The sequence below is a fragment of the Chiloscyllium plagiosum genome, unplaced genomic scaffold (assembly GCF_037043375.1).
Source record: "Chiloscyllium plagiosum isolate Xiang-an unplaced genomic scaffold, Cpla_swu_hap1 HiC_scaffold_10, whole genome shotgun sequence".
NCBI classification, from domain to species: Eukaryota; Metazoa; Chordata; class Chondrichthyes; order Orectolobiformes; family Hemiscylliidae; genus Chiloscyllium; species Chiloscyllium plagiosum.
In genome coordinates this window covers 118,320,723-118,342,563 of record NW_028270148.1, presented here as the reverse complement: position 1 = coordinate 118,342,563, position 21,841 = coordinate 118,320,723, and the positions used below count along the sequence as shown (strand labels likewise).

General features: G+C 41.7%; 1 protein-coding gene across 2 annotated transcripts in view; it reads left to right on the top strand.

Annotated features, from left to right (window-relative positions):
* The first annotated feature begins 8,308 nt into the window (after positions 1–8,308).
* The window catches only part of LOC122557028 (uncharacterized), a 64,448-nt gene continuing 50,915 nt past the window's right edge, over positions 8,309–21,841 (top strand). For both annotated transcript variants that reach the window (XM_043704234.2, XM_043704233.2), the window contains exons 1-2: positions 8,309–9,633; positions 13,703–13,739. In XM_043704234.2, the coding sequence (XP_043560169.1) occupies positions 9,508–9,633; positions 13,703–13,739 (163 nt within the window). In that variant the 5' untranslated portion in view covers positions 8,309–9,507. The remainder of the gene's footprint in view (positions 9,634–13,702; positions 13,740–21,841) is intronic.

Here is a 21,841-nt window from a genome sequence, read left to right as displayed (position 1 = left end):
TGTTGAGATATTCAACGATAGTCACTGGTGAGGGGCTGGAAGACTAGAGGTGGGTTAACGTGGTGCCACTGTTTAAGAAGGGTGGTAAGGACAAGCAAAAAGGGGACATGAGATAACTTTGGCAACTAGAATTAAAGAGGATCCAATGAGTTTTTACAAATACATTAAGGACAAAAGGGCAACTAGGGAAAGAATAGGGCCCCTCAAAGATCAGCAAGGCGGCCTTTGTGTGGAGCCGCAAAAAAATGGGGGAGGTACTAAATGAATATTTTGCATCAGTATTTACTGCGGAAAAGGACATGGAAGATATAGAATGCAGGGAAATAGATGGTGACATCTTGCAAAATGTCCATATTACAGAGGAGAGAGTACTGGATTTCTTGAAATGCATAAAAGGGGAAAAATCCACAGGACCTGATCAGGTGTACCCTTGAACTCTAGGGAACTAGAGAAGTGATTGCTGGGCCTCTTGCTGAGATTTGTATCAGCGATAGTCACAGGTGAGGTGCTGGAAGACTGGAGGTGGGCTGACGTGGTGCCACTGTTTCAGAAGGGTGGTAAGGACAAGCCAAGGAACTATAGACCAGTGAGCCTAACGTTGGTGGTGGGCAAGTTGTTGGAAGAAATCCTGAGGGACAGGATGTACATGTATTTGGAAAGGCAAGGACTGATTAGAGATAGTCAACATGGCTTTGTGCGTGGGAAATCCTGCTGAACACTCTCTGCTCATTCCTGAAGAAGGGCCTGTGCCCGAAACGTCGAATCTCCTGTTCCCTGGATGCTGCCTGACCTGCTGTGCTGTTCCAGCAATAAAGTTTCAACTTTGATCTCCAGCATCTGCAGACCTCACTTTCTCCGCGTGGGAAATCATGTCTCACAAAATAGATTGAGTTTTTTGAAGTAACAAAGAGGATTAAAGGGCTCATTCCCGAAACATTGATTCTCCTGCTCCCTGGATGCTGCCTGACCTGCTACGCTTTTCCAGCAACACATTTTCAGCTCTGATCTCCAGCATCTGCAGTCCTCACTTTCTCATGGAATACAGGGAGAACTAGCCATTTGGATACAGATCTGGCTCAAAGGTAGAAGACAGAAGGTGGTGGTGGAAGGTCGTTTTTCAAACTGGAGGCCTGTGATCAGTGGAGTGCCACAAGGATTGGTGCTGGGTCCACAACTTTTCATTTATATAAATGATTTGGATGTGAGCATAAGATATATAGTAAGTATGTTTGCAGATTACACCAAAATTGGAGGTGTAGTGGACAGCGAAGAAGGTTACCTCAGATTACAACAGGATCTTGATCAGATGGGCCAATGGGCTGAGAATTGGCAGATGGAGTTTAATTCGGATAAATGCGAGGTGCTGCATTTTGGAAAAACAAATCTTAGCAGGACTTATAATGGTAAGGTCCTAGGGAGTGTTGCTGAACAAAGAGACCTTAGAGTGCAGGTTCAGAGCTCCCTGAAAGTAGAGTCACGGGTAGATAGGATAGTGAAGAAGGCGTTTGGTATGCTTTTATTGATTGGTCAGAGTATTGAGTACAGGAGTTGGGAGGTCATGTTGCAGCTGTACAGGACATTGGTTAGGCCACTGTTGGAATATTGTGTGCAATTCTGATCTCCTTCCTACCGGAAAGATGTCGTGAAACTTGCAAGGGTTCAGAAAAGATTTACAAGGATGTTGCCAGGGTTGGAGGATATGAGGTATAGGGAGAGGTTGAATAGGCTGGGACTAATTTCCCTGGTGCATCGGAGTCTGAGGGGTGATCTTATAGAGGTTTATAAAATCATGAGGGACATGGATAGGATAAATAGACAAAGTCTTTTCCCTGGGGTGGGGGGGGAGTCCAGTACTCGAGGGCATAGGTTTAGGGTGAGACGGGAAAGATATAAAAAAGACTTAAGGGGCAATTTTTCACGCAGAGGGTGGTATGTGTATGAAATGAGTTGCCAGAGGAAGTGATAGAAGGCTGGTACAATTGCAACATTTAAAAAGCATCTGGATGGGTATATGAATAGGAAGGGTTTGGAGGGATATGGCCAAATGCTGGCAATTGGGACTAGATTAATTTAGGATATCTGGTCAGCATGGTTAAAGTTGGACTGCAGAGTTTGTTTCCTTGCTGTACGTCTCTATGTCCCTATGACTGTAAGTGACAAGATGTTTATGATTGTAACAGCAAAAGTAATTGTAAAAAGTGACACCTAGAAAAGAAAGTTAAAAATCACACAGCACCAGGTTATAGTCCAACAGGTTTAATTGGAAGCATTAGCTTTCGGAACGCCGCTCTTTCTTCAGGGACAACCATCTGATGAAGGAGCGTCGCTCCGAAAGCTAGTGTGCTTCCAGTTAAACCTGTTGGACTATAACCTGGTGTTATGTGATTTTTAAGTTTGTACACCCCAGTCCAACACTGGCATCTCCAAATCCAGGAAAAAAAGTGTGAATATTTTGGTTTTTGATCAGAGCTGAGAAGCCACAGAGACATCCCCGAAAGGACAAAGCCAGCAGAAAGAAGGATTGATCCAGGATAATGAATTTTACAGAGTGGTTCCAAACTGACTACGGTGGATATGTGAGAATGGTGTGAGACAGGCCAGGGTGGCAATCTGACTGCAGATCTCCTTTCAGAATGTTTGTAAGTCATCAAAGTGGTCAATTTAATCCAGAACTGTAGTGGCTTCCACCAGTTTTTTTCAACAAACTCAAACATAACATGTTTACTCACATTAAGTATCAAAGCTGGTTATCAACTAAGCTGCTTTTTAGAATCAAACTGTGTCCCTTTAGTCCCAAATGTATACAATCATAGGATTCACAAGACAATACAGCTCTGCAGATGATGAAATGGATTTAACAAAAGACTGACCATGGGCCAAAGATCAATGCCAAACAATGAACCAGGCAGAATTTTCACAGTCCAGTTGACTTCCTGCCCTCAAGATTGCAATACTGACAGCCATAGAATAGATGGGAAATCTTTAAATATCAAATATTAATTCAATGGCAAGTCAGTTCGATTTAGGTATTTGAATGGAAGTAACAGTTCTGCTTTCAGAGTTCATGAGGACATTAGAGATATTAATTTCTGGAACTTTCTCAGGTTCCCAAAAGATACTTTACTGAGACAGATCTGTAAAGCTACTGCTACTATGATATTTCGTCATTTTTCTTCAGGAGATAGCAATCTTTCTTTTCACTGCCAACTTCTTGGGGATTTGTTCCTTCAACTGACACACTGGTTGTGTACCAAAACACATACATTATTTCAGATGTTGTTGCTAGACAACCTTCAGTACAGGGTTCCCAAATCAGTGTGTCCACAATTGAAGCCATTAAGGCCTATCTTTTATCTCTGTCTTAAAAGTTTGGTTTGTCTGCGTTCCAAAGTTAGTCAATTTACAATCAAAACAGCAGGTGGCTATTTTAAACCTTTGACTTCAGTAATTACTGCTGAATATAACTCCCACAAATCACACCTACTTTTAAAACTCTTTCAATCCACAATCTCCAAATCCTTTCTCATTTTCTAGTTTCCTTCATGTTGTTATTTTTAAGGACAATGTATTCTCAACAGTGTCAAAAAAGCACAATGAGTAATACCTATCTCAAAACCTAGTTAAAAATCACACATCAGGTTATAGTCCAACAAGTTTATTAAAGAGCACTAGCTTTCAGATTGTTGCTCCTTCATCAGGTTAAAAATCATACAACACCAGCCAAATCATGCCCTTCATCATGTCGTTGTGGAGTATAAGATCGTAAGACAAAGAATTTATAGCAAAAGTTTACAGTGTGATGTAACTGAAATTATATATTGAAAAAGACTGGATTGTTGGTTAAGTCTCTCATCTTTAGAATTGGCAAGTTGGTTTCAGTTCTTTCATATGTAAATTCCAGAACTTTCTTAAAGTTACATTCTCAAGTGAATTTTAACAATTGGTGCATGTCGGCCCAGATAATGCATTGAAGGTGTGAGGTGCCGTGTGTGAGGCTGTCAGTGACTCAGTGTTCAGACTGATTCTAATCTAAAAAAGGGATTTACAGAACCTTACATGGATTTATGCAGTTTTTGAGCAAAATAAAACCTAATTCTGCAAGTATACGTTCACCCCACAAACTTGTGTGTGTGTGTGTGTGTGCGCGCGCAGGGTGTTATGAATGTCTGTGAGTGTGTGTATGTGTATGTGTGTGAGTGTGAACACACATGGGTATGGGTGCCGAACTTGGCTATCCTTGGATCTTCGGGTGACCATCCTCCAAGGCGGAGTTTGGGACAGGCAACAACGCAAAGTGGCTGAGCAGAGGCTGATAGCCAAGTTCGATACCCATGGGGATGGCCTCACCCGAGACCTGCAGTGAGCCACCAGCTTGAACTCTTGCACCAACAGTGCTTGTTAGGGAGAGATCTCCAGGATTAGGACACAGTGACACAGAAAGAATGGTGATATATTTCAAAGTCCAAATGCTAATGGCTTGGCGGGGAACATATAGGTGATGCATCTGTTACTCTTGTTCTCTCAGGTTGTAGGGATTATGGATTCAAAAGGTGCTGTTTAAGGAGCCTTGGCAAGTAACTTGAGGTCATCTGCTGCTATTAAAAGTATTGTTGTGTCAAGTAGCATGTAAAAATAAACATTCCTTCCTGCACCCACTTCACAGAAGATGATGTTCTCTCTGCTGCAAGGGTGAACAGCAAATATATTTGGGAAAAGGGACTGTTTTTTTCACTAAAAGCAAAGTTTGCAACTATGTGAATCCATGGGGATGGCCTCAACTGGGATGTTGGCTTCATGTCACACTACAGGTGACCCCAGGTGGGCGGCACGGTGGCACAGTGGTTAGCACTGCTGCCTCGCAGCGCCAGAGACCCGGGTTCAATTCCCGCCTCAGGCGACTGACTGTGTGGAGTTTGCACATTCTCCCCGTGTCTGCATGGGTTTCCTCCGGGTGCTCCGGTTTCCTCCCACAATCCAAAGATGTGCAGGTCAGGTGAATTGGCCATGCTAAATTGTCTGTAGTGTTAGGTAAGGGGTAAATGTAGGGGTATGGGTGGTTTGCGCTTCGGCGGGTCGGTGTGGACTTGTTGGGCCGAAGGGCCTGTTTCCACACTGTAAAGTAATCTAATCTAATCACTGCACGCACGCACACACACACACAACACACACACACACACATAGACTCATTCAGACCCTCTCTCATACACAAACTCTCTCTCATACTCTCACACACATACACATATGCTCCCTCTCTCACAGACACTCATACTGCCTGCACACACACAAACATTTGTTGTATGATTTTTAACTTTGTACACCCCAGTCCAACATTGGCATTTCCAAATCATGACGCGCACATGTACGTTTGTGGGGTGAATTTGTACTTGCAGAATTACTTTATATTTTGCTCAAAAACTGCAGGAATCCCTGTAAAATTCTGTAACTCCCTTTTTTAGATTAGAATTAATCTGGACATTGAGGCACAGACAGCCTCACACACGGCACCTCACACTTTCAATACGTTATCTGGGCCGGCATGACACCTATTGTTAAAGTTCATTTGATTATGTAACTTTAAGAAAGTTCTGGAATTTACATATGAAAGAATTGATACCAACATGCCAATTCTAAAGATGAGAGACTTAACAAACAATCCAGGTCTTTTTCAATATATAATTTCAGTTACATCACACTGTAAACTTTTGCTATAAATTCTGTGTTTTACGATCTTATACTCCACAACCACCTGGTGAAGGAGCAGCGCTCTGAAAGTTAGTGCTTCCAGATAAAGTTGTTGGACTTTGTGAGCTGCTCTGTGTGAGACTGTGTGTGCCACAATGGCCAGACAGATTCTAAGCCAAAAAACGGATTTACAGAATCTTACATGGATTCATGCAGTTTTTGAGTAAAGTAAAATGTAATTCTGCAAGTACAAATTCACCCCACAAACTTATATGTGTATGTGTGCATTTGGGTGTGAGTGTGGGGAGTTTGGGGGTTTATGAGTGTCTATGCGAGAGTATGTGTATGTGTGTGAGTGTGAGTGTAAAAGGATATAAGTCTGTGAGAGGGTGCGTATATGAGCGTGGGAGTGTATGAGAGAGAGTCTGCGTGAGTATTCGTGTCTGTAGGAGTGTGTGTGTGTGTGTGTGTGTGTGTGTGTGTGTGTGTGTGTGTGTGTGTGTGTGTGTGTGTGTGTGTGTGTGTGTGTGTGTGTGTGTGTGTGTGTGTGTGTGTGTGTGTGTGTGTGTGTGTGTGTGTGTGTGTGTGTGTGTGTGTGTGTGTGTGTGTGTTGCAATGAATTCACCTGTAGTGCAACATGAACCCACGGTCCCAGTTGAGGCCATCCCCATGGGTACCGAACTTGGCTATCAGCCTCTGCTTGGCCACTTTTCATCGTCGCCTGCCCCAAAGTCCACCTTGGAGGACGTCACCCAAAGGTCTGAGGATGAATGTTCCAGACCGTTGAAGTGTTCTCCGACTGGGAGGGAACACTCCCGTCTGTTGATGTTGCCCATTCATCCGGTGCCGTAGCCTCTGCTTGGTCTCACCAATGTACCATGCCTCAGGGCATCCTTGTCTACAGCATATGAGATAGACAACGCTGGCTGAGTCGCATGAGTACCTGCCATGTACATGGTGGGAGGTGTCCCCACGTGTAATGGTAGTACTCGTGTCGACATTCTAACGCAGCTTGCAGTGTCTACCATGACAAGATTGTATGGAGTTGTCCTGAAAGCCGGGCAGTTTGCTATGAACAATGATCTGTTTGAGGTTTGGTGGTTGTTTAAAGGTGAGAAGTGGAGGTGTGGGGAAGGTCTTGGCAAACTGAACAACCAGGAACACTACAGGCAACTACCAGCCGATCCAACCAAAGAGCACACCCGTGAACTAAACACATTGAACAGGACTTTGGATCCAGTCCTTCAGAGTTCCCTATGCGCACTCATCCCACATACTTCTCACACAGGCAACTTCCACTGCCTTCCAAAGATACACAAAGCTAACACACCAGGATGTCCCATCGTATCAGGCAATGGGACCCTGTGTGAGAACTTCTCTGGCTATGTCGAAGGCATCTTGAAACCCACGTGTACAGGGGACCCCCAGCTTCTGTCGCGACACTACACATTTCTTACAAAAACTCAGCACCCACAGACCAGTTGAACTGGAAACATTCGTCGTCACAATGGACGTTTCCACAGTCTACACCAGCATCCCCCACAATGATGGCATCACGGCAACAGCCTCAGTACTCAACACCAACAACTGCCAATCTCCGAGCACCATTCCACAACTCATCCATTTTATCTTTGATCACAACATTTTCACCTTTGACAACCAGTTCTTCATCCAGACAAACGAAGCAGCCATGAGGCCCAAATTTGCACCCCAATGTGCCAACATCTTCATGCACAGGTTCGAACAAGATTTCTTCTCTATACAGGACCTCCAACCAACATTATACACCAGGTACATTGCTGACATTTTCTTCCTCTGGACCCATGGTGAGGAGCCACTGAAACAACTATACAGTGATATCAACGAGTTTTATCCCACCATCAAACTCACCATGTACTACCTGATGAAGGAGCAGCGTTCCAAAAGCTAGTACTTCCAAATAAACCTGTTGGACTATAACCTGGCGTTGTGTGAATTTTAACCCAGGTATGGAGCGATCTTTCATGTCAATGACATTTCATCAGAATTGAACCCTCAAAACTTGTCACCACCTATGTAATTCTCAACAGTGGATAAGAAATATGAATAATGACCACATCCTGTGAAATAACTATATCTTTAAAAAACAGAGAAAAACAGTGGTTGATGTGAGAAATTAGAATAATTCTGGGACAGAGGGAGATCATTCTGCCCATGACTGAGAAGCAGTCACATTATCGTTTAAATCTCAATTCTTAAGAAAGCTTTATGTAACTGGAGGAGAATCCAAAGATGTGCAGGGTCAGGTGAATTGGCCATACTAAATTGCCTGTAGTGTTAGGTTAGGGGTATGGGTGGGTTTCGCTTCGGCGGGTCGGTGTGGACTTGTTGGGCCGAAGGGCCTGTTTCCACACTGTAATCTAATCTAATCTAAAAAAAAAAGTGAGGTCTGCAGATGCTGGAGATCAGAGCTGGAAATGTGTTGCTGGAAAAGCGCAGCAGGTCAGGCAGCATCTAGGGAACAGGAGAATCGACGTTTCGGGCATAAGCCCTTCTTCAGGAAAGTTTATGTAACTGGAGTTTAACTGCAGGTTGTTGATTTGGAGGAGAGTGAATTTGGAACCATTTGCAAAATTTATTGTTCTTCATTTGCATATTTCTTAATTTATTCAACTCGTTCACCCTTTCACAGACCCAAATTACAGAATGCCAGTGTGACGGGGGGGGGGGCTCGGTGAGCTGAGCACTGAATATAAATTCAGCACCTAGTGCCCCAAACAATGCTGTGGGACAGCTCATGGCAGCTGCTACCCACTGGCATTGTCACCCACTCTAATCACTCAAGAGATAAAACCACAACAGAATCTGAAGACTGGGACATTTTCTGTAATCAAGTTTGCCAGTACCTCAAGGTAGCAACAGTAAAACACTGAGTATAAGTGAGAAGCAGCAAATAGGGCAGAGTTTCAGAAGACAGGTGAGCCCTTTTAAGTTGTTGAAACTCAGATTTTCAAACTCAGGGACGTTGTTTGGCAGATTGACATCAACATTTCTTTGAGTAACTGGAAGGGATGAGAGACTCTCTGCAGAGTTCATGCCTCCGGATTCCAAAGCAGGAGGAACATGACAAAAAGGTCCTTGATTTCGTCAGCATTTTGCTCTGCTTGCTCTGTTCACAAATACTTTATAACTAATTTATTATTGTTTGGCCATGCAGGTGATGACCAATACAAACATTTGATGTTTGTAGAATAAGTTGTTACCTTTCTATCTCCTAGTTTTTACTTTGCTGGTGAGTGATTGGTTCTGATGGTCATTTACTGTGTCAGTCAATGACTGTGGAACTGAAGAGATAGAAATGATTTGTAATCTTTCAGTGTCAGGCTGAATTAGTTGTTGTGATATTTCACTTCCTGACCATTGATATGTTTGTTCTGTTTACTAGTTGGCAGGTATTGCTGGGGCAGGACTGTGTGATGGACACAGGGATGTGTGTTATTATTTAATTTGATAGTCTCTTTTGTATATTTTGTGTTTTGGTTTTTATTAATTGAAAAGCTTTGTTTATTACTCAAAGGAGCAATATGTTGGATTTTGTTTGTGCTGAATGACAGAAGAGGTTGCCACATTATCTTTCTGGTCTCTTGAAGCTCCCTCCTACCAACAAATGGTTAACATTCAGAGGTCATGATTCCTCTGATTTAATTTCTGCTGATTCATCTAATTTATCAATTAGTTAAATTGTTTTCTAGGAATAGAGTTTAATAAATACAAATCGTCCAGGTCTTATCAGCTGTGCCCAGCCCTCAGAGTAAACCTTTGTGCTTTATTTCCCAATGTACTAGGATGGGCTCTTTGATTTTTCCCAACTTTAGAAAGCTATTTGTGTTGTATGTAATTTTTCCCATATCTGTTGCTGGTTCAGGGCTTTCATGGACTGGTGGAGTGATAACAGTACCAGAAAGTGGGAAGGTGAGAGTTTTCTAAGCTTTATTAAATCTGTTTTTCTTTGGATAATGTAATTTCTCATGATTTTTGTAGGAAGGTCTGTTTGTTTTCTTGTTTTTTTTTGTTGTTTATTGAATTTTGACTTTTAAGTATCTGTCCATAATTCATTCAAAGGTTTTGCTAATCATGGTTTGCTGTTTAATTATCAAGTTTAATATCTTTCTTTTGAACAAATGTGTTTTTTTTTCTCTCCTAAAACTTAAAGTCATTCCTACTTTGGAAATTGTGTGAAGAATAAAACCAAATGATTGAAATGTTTTTAGAAATTATGATTTGTCTGTGGATCTTGATACCCAGCTACCAATCATGTTAAATATTTGGGACACTAGTAATGTTACTCCTCATGGTCATTATACCATTCTCACTTTATAAACGTGTATAATCTGAGACAGGTGAGTGGCTGTCTTTTTTTAAATTTTATTCAGATTGTCATGATCACTGTCAGAGAGAAACTCTCTCTTTCCAACAAGCTGTGAATGTTTAAAATATTGTGGTAGGTTAGTTTTAAACATGTTGCATGTGGCTTCTATGGGCTGCTTTAAGCAATTTTTTTATTTGTTTTTTATATTTGGTTGTAATGACTGAATGTCACTAACACCCCCCCCCCCCCCCCCCTGTTAGCTCAGATGGCTTTAAATACTAAATTTCTTGCTGAAGGACAACATTATTCTGTTGCACTTGTATTGAAATTGGATTAGATGAAGTGCTTTGTCCTAGTCCTAGTTCTAGTCATAGAGATGTATAGAATGGAAACAGACCCTTTGGTCCAACCCATCCATGCCAACCAGATATCCCAACCCAATCTAGTCCCACCAGCATCTGGCCCATATCTCTCCAAACCCTTCCTATTCATATACCCATCCAAATGCCTCTTAAATGTTGTAATTGTACTAGCCTCCACCACATCCTCTGACAGCTCATTCCATACATGTACCACCCTCTGGGGGGAAAAAGTTGCCCCCTAGGTGTCTCTTTCATATCTTTCCCCACTCACCCTAAACCTATGCCCTCTAGTTCTGGATTCTTCTTCCCACCCCCATCCCAGGGAAAAGACTTTGTCTATTCTATCCATGCCCTTCATGATTTTGTAGACCTCTAAGGTCACCCCTCAGCCTCTGACGCTCCAGGGAAAACAGCCCCAGCCTATTCAACTGCTCCCTATAAGCTCCAATCCAACAACCCTGGCAACATCCTTTTTTAAATCTTTTCTAAACCCTTTCAAGTTTCACAATATCATTCGATAGGAAGGAGACCAGAATTGTATGCAATATTCCAACAGTGGCCTAACCAATGTCCTGTACAGCAGCATGACCTCTCAACTCCTGTACTCAATACTCTAACCAATAAAGGAAAGCATACCTTTCTACAGTAAACAGATGCAAAATACTTATTTAGTTTCTTCCCCCATCTCCAAAGGTTTCCACACAAAGGCTGCCTTGTTGATCTTTGAGGGGCCTATTCTCCCCCTAATTACCCTTTTGTCCTTTAATATATTTGTTAAAATCCCTTTGGATTCTCCTTAATTCTATTTGCCAAAGCTATCTCCTGTCCCCTTTTTGCCCTCCTGATTTCTCTCTTAAGGATTCACTCCTATCTATCCTGTCTATGCCTGATACATGCTTCCTTTTTCTTAATCCCTAAACCCTCAATGTCTTCAGTCATCCAGCATTCCCTATAACTACCAGCCTTCCCTTTCACCCTAACAGGAATATACTGTCTCTGGATTCTCGTTAACTCATTTCTGAAGGCTTCCCATTTTTCAGTTGTCCCATTTTCCTGCCTCCAATCAGCTTTCAAACGTTCTTGTCTAATACTGTCAAAATTGGCCTTTCTCCAATTTCGAGCTTCAACTTTAAGATCTGGTCTATTCTCTTCCATCACTATTTTAAATCGAATGGAATTATGATCACTGGCCCCAAAGTGCTCCCCCACTGACACCTCAGTCACCTGCCCTGCCTTAGTTCCCAAGAGTAGGTCAAGTTTTGCACCTTCTCTAGTGGGTACATCCACATACTGAATCAGAAAATTGTCTTGTATGCACTTAACAAATTCCTCTCCACCTAAACCTTTAACACTGGCAGTCCCAGTCTGTTTAGAAAATTATAATCCCCTACCATAACCACCTCTATTATTCTTATAGATAGCTGAGCTGTCCTTAAGTTTGTTTCTCAATTTCCCTCTGACTATAAGGCCTCTTTCATTAAATTAAACTGCATTTATTTCATCAGTCCTACCTTGTTTTCTGCTTTGTTCCTGCCTGCTTTGACTGTTTGACTCGCTTCTTTTCTCTACTGTACCAGTCTTGGATTGATCTTTCCTATCTCCCTGGGACACCATTCCCCAACCTTAATAGTTTAAATCCTCCTGAGCAGCTCTAGCAAATCTCCCTGCCAGTATGTTAGTCCCCTTGCAATTCAGGTGCAATCCGTTTGTCCTTCTACAGGCCACTTCTCCCTCCAGAGATTTGAATGATCCAAAAATGTGAATCCTTCTCCCATACACTAGCTCCTCAACCGTGCATTGTCCCTTATAACGAAAGGGACAGTGGCATTTTTTTTTGTTGTAAATATTAGAATGTGGAATTTTTTACACAACTTAAGGTTTTGCTGAAAGTAAAAGAGAACCAAATGAAGTTTTCAGATGATTCAAGGGTTTAATTAAAAATGTTTGGCGAGAGAAGCTTTCCATCAATGATAGATCATCAATATACATGTCACCACTCTTTTTCCTCCCCCCCCCCCCCCCCCCCCCCCCTCCCAAAAAAAAGGAGAACCTCTGATATGGTCTCTGCTTTGTTCACGCTCCATGTCACTGACAAAAGCAAACTTTCCCTCTTCTTCCCTCACCTGTCTGCAGTCTTTGAGAAAATTGATCTCCTAATGCTAGATGGGATTGCTCTGACTGGGTTCCATTATTGATATTCTCCTAGTCAGAGAATCATGGCATTGTGGAGATGTATGACATGGAATCACACCCTTTGGTCCAACTTGTCCATGCCGACCAGATATTCTAAATTGATCTAGTCTCATTGCCAGCAATTGGCCCATATCCCTCTAAACTCTTCCTATTCATATACCCATCCAAATGCCTCTTTTAAAATGTTGTTGTAATTGTACCAGTCTCCTCCACTTCCTCTGGCAACTCATTCCATAAACACACCACCCTCTGCGTGATAAAGTTGTCCCTTAGGTCCCTTTTTTATATATCTTTCTCATGCTAAACCCATGCCCTCTATCTCTTTCAATTGTTTCCCTTTCTCTGATCCTACAGTGTTGTTTCTAATGTTGTTTGGCTGCTTTGGTGTTTTTTTTTATTATTATCCTCATGGTGCCAGTCAGCACCATTCTGTCTAGCATTCAACTTTACCTTGTGACTATCTCTTGTTAGGAGGAGAAAGTGAGGTCTGCAGATGCTGGAGATCAGAGCTGAAAATGTGTTGCTGGAACAGCGCAGCAGGTCAGGCAGCATCCAGGGAACAGGAGAATGGACGTTTCGGGCATAAACCCTTCTCTTGTTAGACTGTCAAGCTGCTAATCTGGCACCTAGTCCTGGCAAAGCTGATGCACAAACGTGTCAGACAGCATGTCAGTTTTGCTTTCTAATTGAAAATTATCTTCTTCATGATGAATAATTTTGCATCCTGATGTAATCACTAAGTCAGCAACTTTTTGTAAGTTTCAAAATCCAGTTAATATGAAGTCGCTTGTAATTATCTGGGTCTGAAATCAATGGTCTGTTTGAAAATCCTTCCAGCGTCAGTGAAATGGTGACGATGGGCTGGGTGAAGTTATTTTCTCACTTGGACTGTCAACTAATTTTAAGAGAAGTTATTGTGGGTCAGATGGTAATCTACTGGAGATTATTACTTTATAATTTTAACTGTTTGCTTTTGGTCTAGTATCTTCAGGTGGGGAGGTCTGTGTTGAAATAGTCAGCTATTGACTATTAATAAGCTTAAATTCCAATAGAAACAAGCTGATCTCTGGCAAATGTTTTTTAAATACTCCAATTTAAAATCTGTTTTTGCTTCTAGAAAGCTGAGAGTGATCGAACAGAGAAGTCAAGTCAAGGTGAGAATTCTTTCAAATGTTTCATGTAAATCTTCCTATTATTTCTCCCATAGGTGTTCTAATAGGTTTGTCTCTCCAATAGGAGAAAGTGAGGTCTGCAGATGCTGGAGATCAGAGCTGAAAATGTGTCGCTGGAACAGCGCAGCAGGTCAGGCAGCATCCAAGGAGCAGGAGAATCGACGTTTCGGGCATAAGCCCTTCTTCAGGAATGGGCTTCTGAAGAAGGGCTTATGCCCGAAATGTCGATTCTCCTGTTCCCTGGATGCTGCCTGACCTGCTGCGCTGTTCCAGCAACACATTTTCAGCTCTTGTCTCTCCAATACTAATGGAGGTTGGCACCAAATTGGCAATTTATAATCTTTCAAGGATGCCCATTTTGAGTTAAATTGTCAATATTTCATGTTGTGGCAGCCATTGACAATTGTTAATAGTGTTTAATCTTGAGTGGAACATAAGGTTTAATCATCTTTACTGAGTGAGTTTAAAGTTCAGGGTTTTACAACAGGCTTATAATTTATACCTCTTTTTTTTTTTCTCCTCCTTGGATGCTGCCTGACCTGCTGCGCTTTTCCAGCAACACATTTTCAGCTACCTTTTTTCTTAGTCCTACATCAGATTCAGAAATCAATCCCTTGATACTTTCTTCACTGTCAGCACTATTTATCAACACACTCGAGTCTATTGGTTTAAAGTTCCCCAAGGAGAACTCTATATTGGATCATTTTGTTTGTTGTCTGACTGAACCAATATTTGGTTTAGCGAGTATACTTGTCATCCATTATCAACTTGCCTTTTTGTATAACATTTTAATTGAGAGAAGGTGGATATTTTTGATTGTTATTTGACATTGTTCCAGGATTATCTGGAGAATGTGTTGGTGGTTTGAATCCGTGCTGCCAACTGCTTCCAATGGTCAGGGTAACTTGACAATGTTAACCTGATTTTTGTTTTTCCCCTCAAGGATGCTATTCCACTGGCAAGAGGGTCAATACTGTTCTTGGGCAACTTGGACCTAAAGAAATTTTTTGGCTTGTATTCAAATTAGTTTCCTTTTTAATTTGAAGGTTGACTGTTAAAATTTTTGATACCGGTTTTAAGGAGGATTGCATTTGTTCTCTGCTGCAGCTGAATTCACTTAAATTGCTAATTGATGTTTGCTGAAGGGTTGGCCAATGGACATCAAAATGGAACTAAATCATTTTTTAATTTGTGGTGTTTTGTGATCTGTCATAATTTGGAAATAAACCTGGAGCAAAAGCAAAGCTAGTACATGAAACTGTACATTAGAACAATTCAATTCTGAAATCGGAAGCTCCACTTCAGTCAAGAGGCCTGTGTCATCATAGCTGATGGAAAAACTGAATATGGAGATTTTAATATCCAGACCATGTACAGTATTTGATTCATGTTGATCTAAGTAAATATAAACTGAAAGAAAAGGCCTCTATTTAGAAATGGCTTAACTCTTCTATAGGAAGAATTTCAGATTGAGATTAAAGAAAACCAGTCAGTCTTAATGGGATCAGGTATGGTCTGTTTCATCCAGTACATCTCATTCTCTTGAACTATAGATTCTAAGGACTGTTGGATGGGAGAGTAGTGACACAATTGACCAGTAAGTCACTCATTTAATTGTCTCCAAGACAAAATAGAGGAAATAAATTCACTTGTGGTTTAGCTTTACTATGTGTTTTCACTCTTAATCTGACTTGGAGTTGAGGTGAAATACTAAACTGGAAAATGTTGCTTCTTGGATTAACTTCAACTAGTTTAGGTAACTGAAATTGAACGTCTTGTAGTTTGATTAATTTTGCATGAGCTTGTGCATAGTTACAGAAAATAGGAATTCATTCTGTACCACCACTGATTCTGTATTTAGAATGTAAGAACTCTGAGCAGGAAGTGGCAATTTAGCATCAAGCCTGCTCTGCCATTTGTTCAATTATAACTGATATTGCCCCTCAAACTCCACTTCATTTTCCCTGCCTGCTCCCATAATACTAACAAATTAAAAAATCATCTGTTAATCTCCTTCCCTCAAGATCCCAGCATCCACTGCACTTGAGGTAGTGAATTCCAGTTTCATGATACTTGAAGAAAAGTAACCCCACCCTCCTGTTTTAGATGGTAACCATGTTGATGATATCAAAAAAATTAATGTTATGACCCAGGATGTAATTTTAATCCACACTGTACAGATGTATTGCTTTTTTCCCTCAATTAATTACAAAAGTTGTGAAATTAAGGCATTTTTTAAAATAAACTATTTAATGAGAAAATACAGCTAACCGCTTTTGAATAAGTGCCTAGAAGCTGGTGGGCTCAAATCGTGAGTCTCCCTGTCCGTCTCCCTGTCCGTCTCCCTGTCCGTCTCCCTGTCCGTCTCCCTGTCCGTCTCCCTGTCCGTCTCCCTGTCCGTCTCCCTGTCCGTCTCCCTGTCCGTCTCCCTGTCCGTCTCCCTGTCCGTCTCCCTGTCCGTCTCCCTGTCCGTCTCCCTGTCCGTCTCCCTGTCCGTCTCCCTGTCCGTCTCCCTGTCCGTCTCCCTGTCCGTCTCCCTGTCCGTCTCCCTGTCCGTCTCCCTGTCCGTCTCTTCAATGGTTTAATTTGAGATTCATATCCTTCCTCTTGTTGAAAAGTGTGGTGCTGGAAAAGTGCAGCAGGCCAGGCGGCATCTGAGGAGCAAGAGAATCGACGTTTCAGGCATAAGCCCTTCTTCAGGAATGAGGCTAGTCTTCCTCTTGGCTATTTTCTTTGAACAGTTGAATTCAGTAAATTTTCTTAAACCAGACAGTGTTTAACCGGAGGACACCTGGTACTCAAACTAATTACAGTTAAGTGGAGCATAATGACATGAAATAATTGATTTTCATCTTGAACTATGCAGAATCTATATGGAATTATTAGTCAAGAACCTTTTGGAAATTCCAAGCTTGTATCTCATTACTAGTTTCAATCTGACCTATCACTATTTGTTGTTTTTTCAAATTTGAGCACTCCAGGTCCTTTTTTTTTTAACCCAAAGGGGAATCTAAATCATTCCAACTAACACTTTTCTAGTTGAGCATGGCTTGCACCAAGATTGAACCTTTTTTTTTGATTTCTAAAAATGACTCTTGGCTTCAATATTCCTGGAGTTACCAGTATTACATAGGGTGGTCACTAGGACTTGAGTCGGGGGGAAGGAAAGCGACTGAGTATGGCATCAAGTACAAAGATGAGCAACAGGTTAGCAAGTATGCAGGATTTAAGTTCAAGGCAGGCTAGAAATGAAGCAAAAAGATGGATAACTTGGGATGTATTACTACAGATGTTGGAAATCATGAGGATAAGGCAACTAGCATTCAAGTGCTTTACCTGAATGCTCATAGTATTTGTAACAAAGATGAATTAATGGCACAAATCATCGTGAATGATTGATGTGGTAGGCATCACATGTCATTGCAGGGGGTTCAGGCCTGGCAGTTAAACATCCAAGGATTTATAACTTATTGAAAAGACTGGGAGGTGGGCAGAGGGAGTAGGAGTTGCCTTCTTAGTTAAGAATGAAATTAAATCTATGGCACTGAATGGCATCGGGTCAGATGATGTGGAGACTGTGGGTGGAGTTGAGGAACCACAAAGGCAAAAAAACATAACTCCCATTATGTACAAACCTCCCAGCAGTAATCAGGACCGGGGTGCAAGATGTACTGGGAAATAGGGCATGTCAGAAAGGCAAGGGCACAGTGATCGTGGGCAATTTCAATATGCAGGTGGAATGGGCAAATGATGTTGCCAGTGAATCCAAAGAAAGGGAATTTGTGGAATGCCTACAAGATGGCTTTTTGGAACTGCTTGTGATGGAGCCCACAAAGGAGCAGGCTAGTCTGGACTTAGTGCTATATAGTGAGCCAGACTTTTTCAAAGATCTTAAAATAAGGGCACACTTCAGAGACAGCAATCATAATATGGTAGAGTTCAGTCTGCAGTTTGAAAGAGAAGGCAAAATCTGATGTATTGGTGTTTACAGTTTACAGGAGTTTCTGGGTGTAATTGAGGACACAGTACAGAGGTTCATCCTAAAGGAAAAGATTATCTGGGGTTGGGGAGGTGATTAGACAGCCACACCTGACCAAGCAAGTCAGGAAATCTATCAAAGGAGCCTATAAAGTGGCTGAGAGCACTAGGAAATCTAAAATTGGGAAGGCTACAAAAACAGATAATGAAGAGAAATAAGGAAGGAGAGGATCAAATCTGAAGGTAAGCTAGCTGGTAATATTAGAAATGAGAGTACAAGTTTCTTTCAGTACATATGAGGCAAAAGTAGACATTGGGCTGCTCCAAATTGATGCAGGAAGGCTAGTAATGGGGAAAAGGAAATAGCTGAAGAACTTAATAAATACTTTACTCATGTCTTCCACTGTGAAGACTGAAGCAATATCCTAAGAGTTGAGTATGGTAGCTATTACAAAAGTGCTAGAAAAGCTAAGTCTTAAAAAAAAAAAAAAATTGATAAATCTCCGGGCCCCGATGGGCTAAATCCTAGAGTTCTGAAGGAGGTGACTGAGGAAATAGCAGAGGTGTTGGTTGTGATCTTTCAAAACTCCCTGGAGTCCAGGAAACTTTCCAATTGGAAAATCGCTGCTGTAACCCCCCTTCAAAGAATCAAGACAAAAGTTGGAAAAATTAGGCTAATCAACTCATAACCTCAGTTGTAGGTGAAATTCTAGAATCTGTTGAGGATGAGATTTCTAAATTCTTGGGAGTGCAGGGCCAGATTAGAACAAGTCAGCATGGATTTAGTAAGGGGAGGTCATGCCTGACAAATCTGTTAGAATTCTTTTGAAGAGGTAACAAGTAGGCTAGACCAGGGAAACCCAGTGGATGTAGTCTATCTAGACTTCCAAAAGGCCTTTAAGGTGCCTCACAGGAGGCTGTTAAGTCAGGTAAGTGCCCATGGTGTTCAAGGTGAGCTACTGGCATGGATTGAGGATTGGCTGTCTGACAGGAGGCAGAGTTGGGATAAAAAAAGGTTTTTTTTGGCATGGCAGCTGGTGACCAGTGGTGGTTCGCAGGGTTCAGTGTTGGGGCCACAGCTGTTCACTTAATATGTTTGTGATCTAGATGAAGGGACTGGTGGCATTCTGGTGAAGCTAGCCAATGATTCAAAGTTAGGTGGACAAACAGGTAGTTCTGAGGTGGGGAGGCTACAGAAAGATTTAGACAGTTTAGGGGAGTGGTCCAAGAAATGGCTGAAATTCAATGCAAGGTCTTGCACTTTCGGGGAAAAAAGAATACAGGTGTGGATTATTTTCTAAATGGTGAGAAAATTCGTTAAAGCCAAAGCACAAAAGGGATCTGGGAGTGCTAGTCCAGGATGCTTTAAAAGTTGGCTTGCAGGTTGAATCTGTGTTTAAGAAAGCAAATGTAATGCTGTCACTTATCTCCAGGGTTGGAATATGAAAGCAGCGATTGTACTAAGATTTTATAAAGCTCTAGTTAGGCCCCATTTTGGAATAATGTTCAATTTTGGGCCCCACGCCTCAGGAAGGACATACTGGCGCGTGTCCAGCAGAGATTCACATGGATGATCCCTGGAATGGTAGGCCTAACATACGATGAATGGCTGAGGATCCTGGGATTCATTAGTTTTTAGAAGGTTGAGGGGAGATCTAATAAAAAATTACAAGATAATCCATGGCTTAGAAAGGGTGGACACTGGGAGTGTTTCCATTAGGTGGGGAGAGTAGGACCTGTGGGCACAGCCTTGGAATTAGAGGTGGTCAATTTTTAGAATGGAAACGAAGAGACATTTCTTCTGCCAGAGTGTGGTGGGCCTGTGGAATTCATTGCCATGGAGCACAGTGGAGGCCAGGATATTAAATGTCTTCAAGGCAGAGATTGATAAATTCTTGATTTCGCAAAGAATTAAGGGCTACAGGGAGAGTGCAGGTACGTGGAGTTGTAATGCCCATCAGCCATGATTAAATGGCCTTACTTACACTCTTATTACCAAAATAAAACTGAGGTCACTGATATTCTGAAACACCTGACAATTTCACAGAATTGCACAATCCAATAGTTTAGCATGGTCTGATGTCAGACTCTTGGTAAAAGCAAATAGGTTATGTCAATAGCTGGAAATTTTAATATCCTTCAGCCTGTTCAGTGGCACTGTCCGATCTTTATTCTTCAGTGCACCAGATAAAGGAAGGTGATCTCTAGAACATTAGTGTCACTTCTTCTATGATAACCTTTGAATTAAAATAATGATCCTCCTTTCAGACCAAGGACTAGACAGTCTCTCCATCATGCCCTTCTGTATCTGACTATTGCAGAAAGCTTTTCTTCTGAACAAACATTCATTTGTTGTGTCATAAAATTTAAAATAAATGAGAAATATTCAGATTAGGCAAAATCTGTGGAGACAAACTTTTTTAGTTTTAGCTCCAGTCTTTGTTGAATTTTGGTAAGACAAATCAGGGCAGGATTTATACACTAAATAGTAAGGCCCTGGAGACCTATGGGTGCAGGTGCACACTTCCTTGGAAGTGGAGTCCCAGATAGATAGGGTGGTGATGGTGTGCTTGCCCTCATTCTTCAGACCATTGAATAGAAGAGTTGGGATTCATGTTGGTGAAACCACTTTTAAAGTACTGCATACAGTTCTAGAAACCCTGCTGTAGGAAGGATATTATTAAAGTGGAAAGGTGCAAAACAAATTCATAAGGATGTTACTGAGACTGCAGGGTTTCCAATACAGATAGGCAGGGACCTTTCAAAGTGCAGGAGGGTCTGAAGTGACGTTTTGTTTTAAGATTGAGGGCTATAGGTAAAGTGAATACTCCAGGGTAGTGATCTCTACAGCTAGAGGATGTAGGCTTGAGGTAAAAGGGGAAAGATTATAAAAATGACCTGAGGCAAATTTCTCTTCAGAGGTTAAGCAAAAATGGAATGGACTGAGGGGAAGTGGTTGAGGTGAGTACAATTACACATTTGAAAACATTGGGACAGGTACATGGAGGTAGGCAAATGGGAATGGTTAGTTTCGAACCCCTGGCTAGCATTGAGTTGGATCGGACGGTCTGCTTAACCCTAGGACTCTTGGTCTATAAGTTTTTTTTTTCAATGAAAAATTATCCCAACTTGACCATCTAAACAACTGTCTTTTCAGATTGTTGCTTCACTTTAATTAGCAGATGGTAGAATTTGCATTCAATTAAAAAAAACTGCAATTAACATTGATTACCATGAAATAATTGTTGGAAAAACCTATCTGGCTCACTAATGTCCTTCAGGGAAGGAAATCTGACCTAATCATGTGATTTGGGTTACATGTGACTCCAGACACCAAGCAATGTTGTTGACTCATGGCCTAAGAAGCCATTCAATTGAAACTTTTGATACAATGAAATGAAAGAAGATAGATGACCTGGTACCAACCTTGGCATCAAAAACAGCCCTGTTGACCCTGCAATGTCCTCCTTGCTAAGGTGGGAGCTGGTACCAAAATTGGAAGAGTGGTATATCCGTTGAGTAACAGCCTGAATTGTCTATGTCCCAAACATCAGCATCACTATCACTGGGTATATCCTATGCCACTGGCAGGACAGGCCCAACAGATGTGGTAGCACACTGGTATACAGTCAGGAGGGTGTTGACGTGGGAGGCCTCCACATTGACTCTGGACCCCGTGAAGTATCATGGATTCGGACTTTTGAAATGAGCAAGGAAATCTCCTCCTGCCAGTCCTGTCCTCTTGGCTAATGAATCCAAATCTTCCACTTTGCCATTCTGTGTTTCTTCCAGATTTTGTTCAAAGGCACAAACTGTAGTCTGGCTATGGAAATGCTCCACCCAAGAGTGGCTTGGCATCAGCACTGCTGATCAAGCTGGTCAGGTCCTAAAGGATATGGCTACTGGACTGAGTCTGTGGCAGGTCTTGAGGGAGCCAACCTGATGGAAAAACATACCTGACCTCATCCTTGCCGATCTGGTTGCAGATGCATCTGTCCATGACAAAGATTCTGTTTTTTGATTATTGAGATCTATTCTGGGACAGAAAAGACCTGCCCAAAGGGGTGGTTTTCACCTGAACTGGAAAGGGAACCAATATCCTGGTT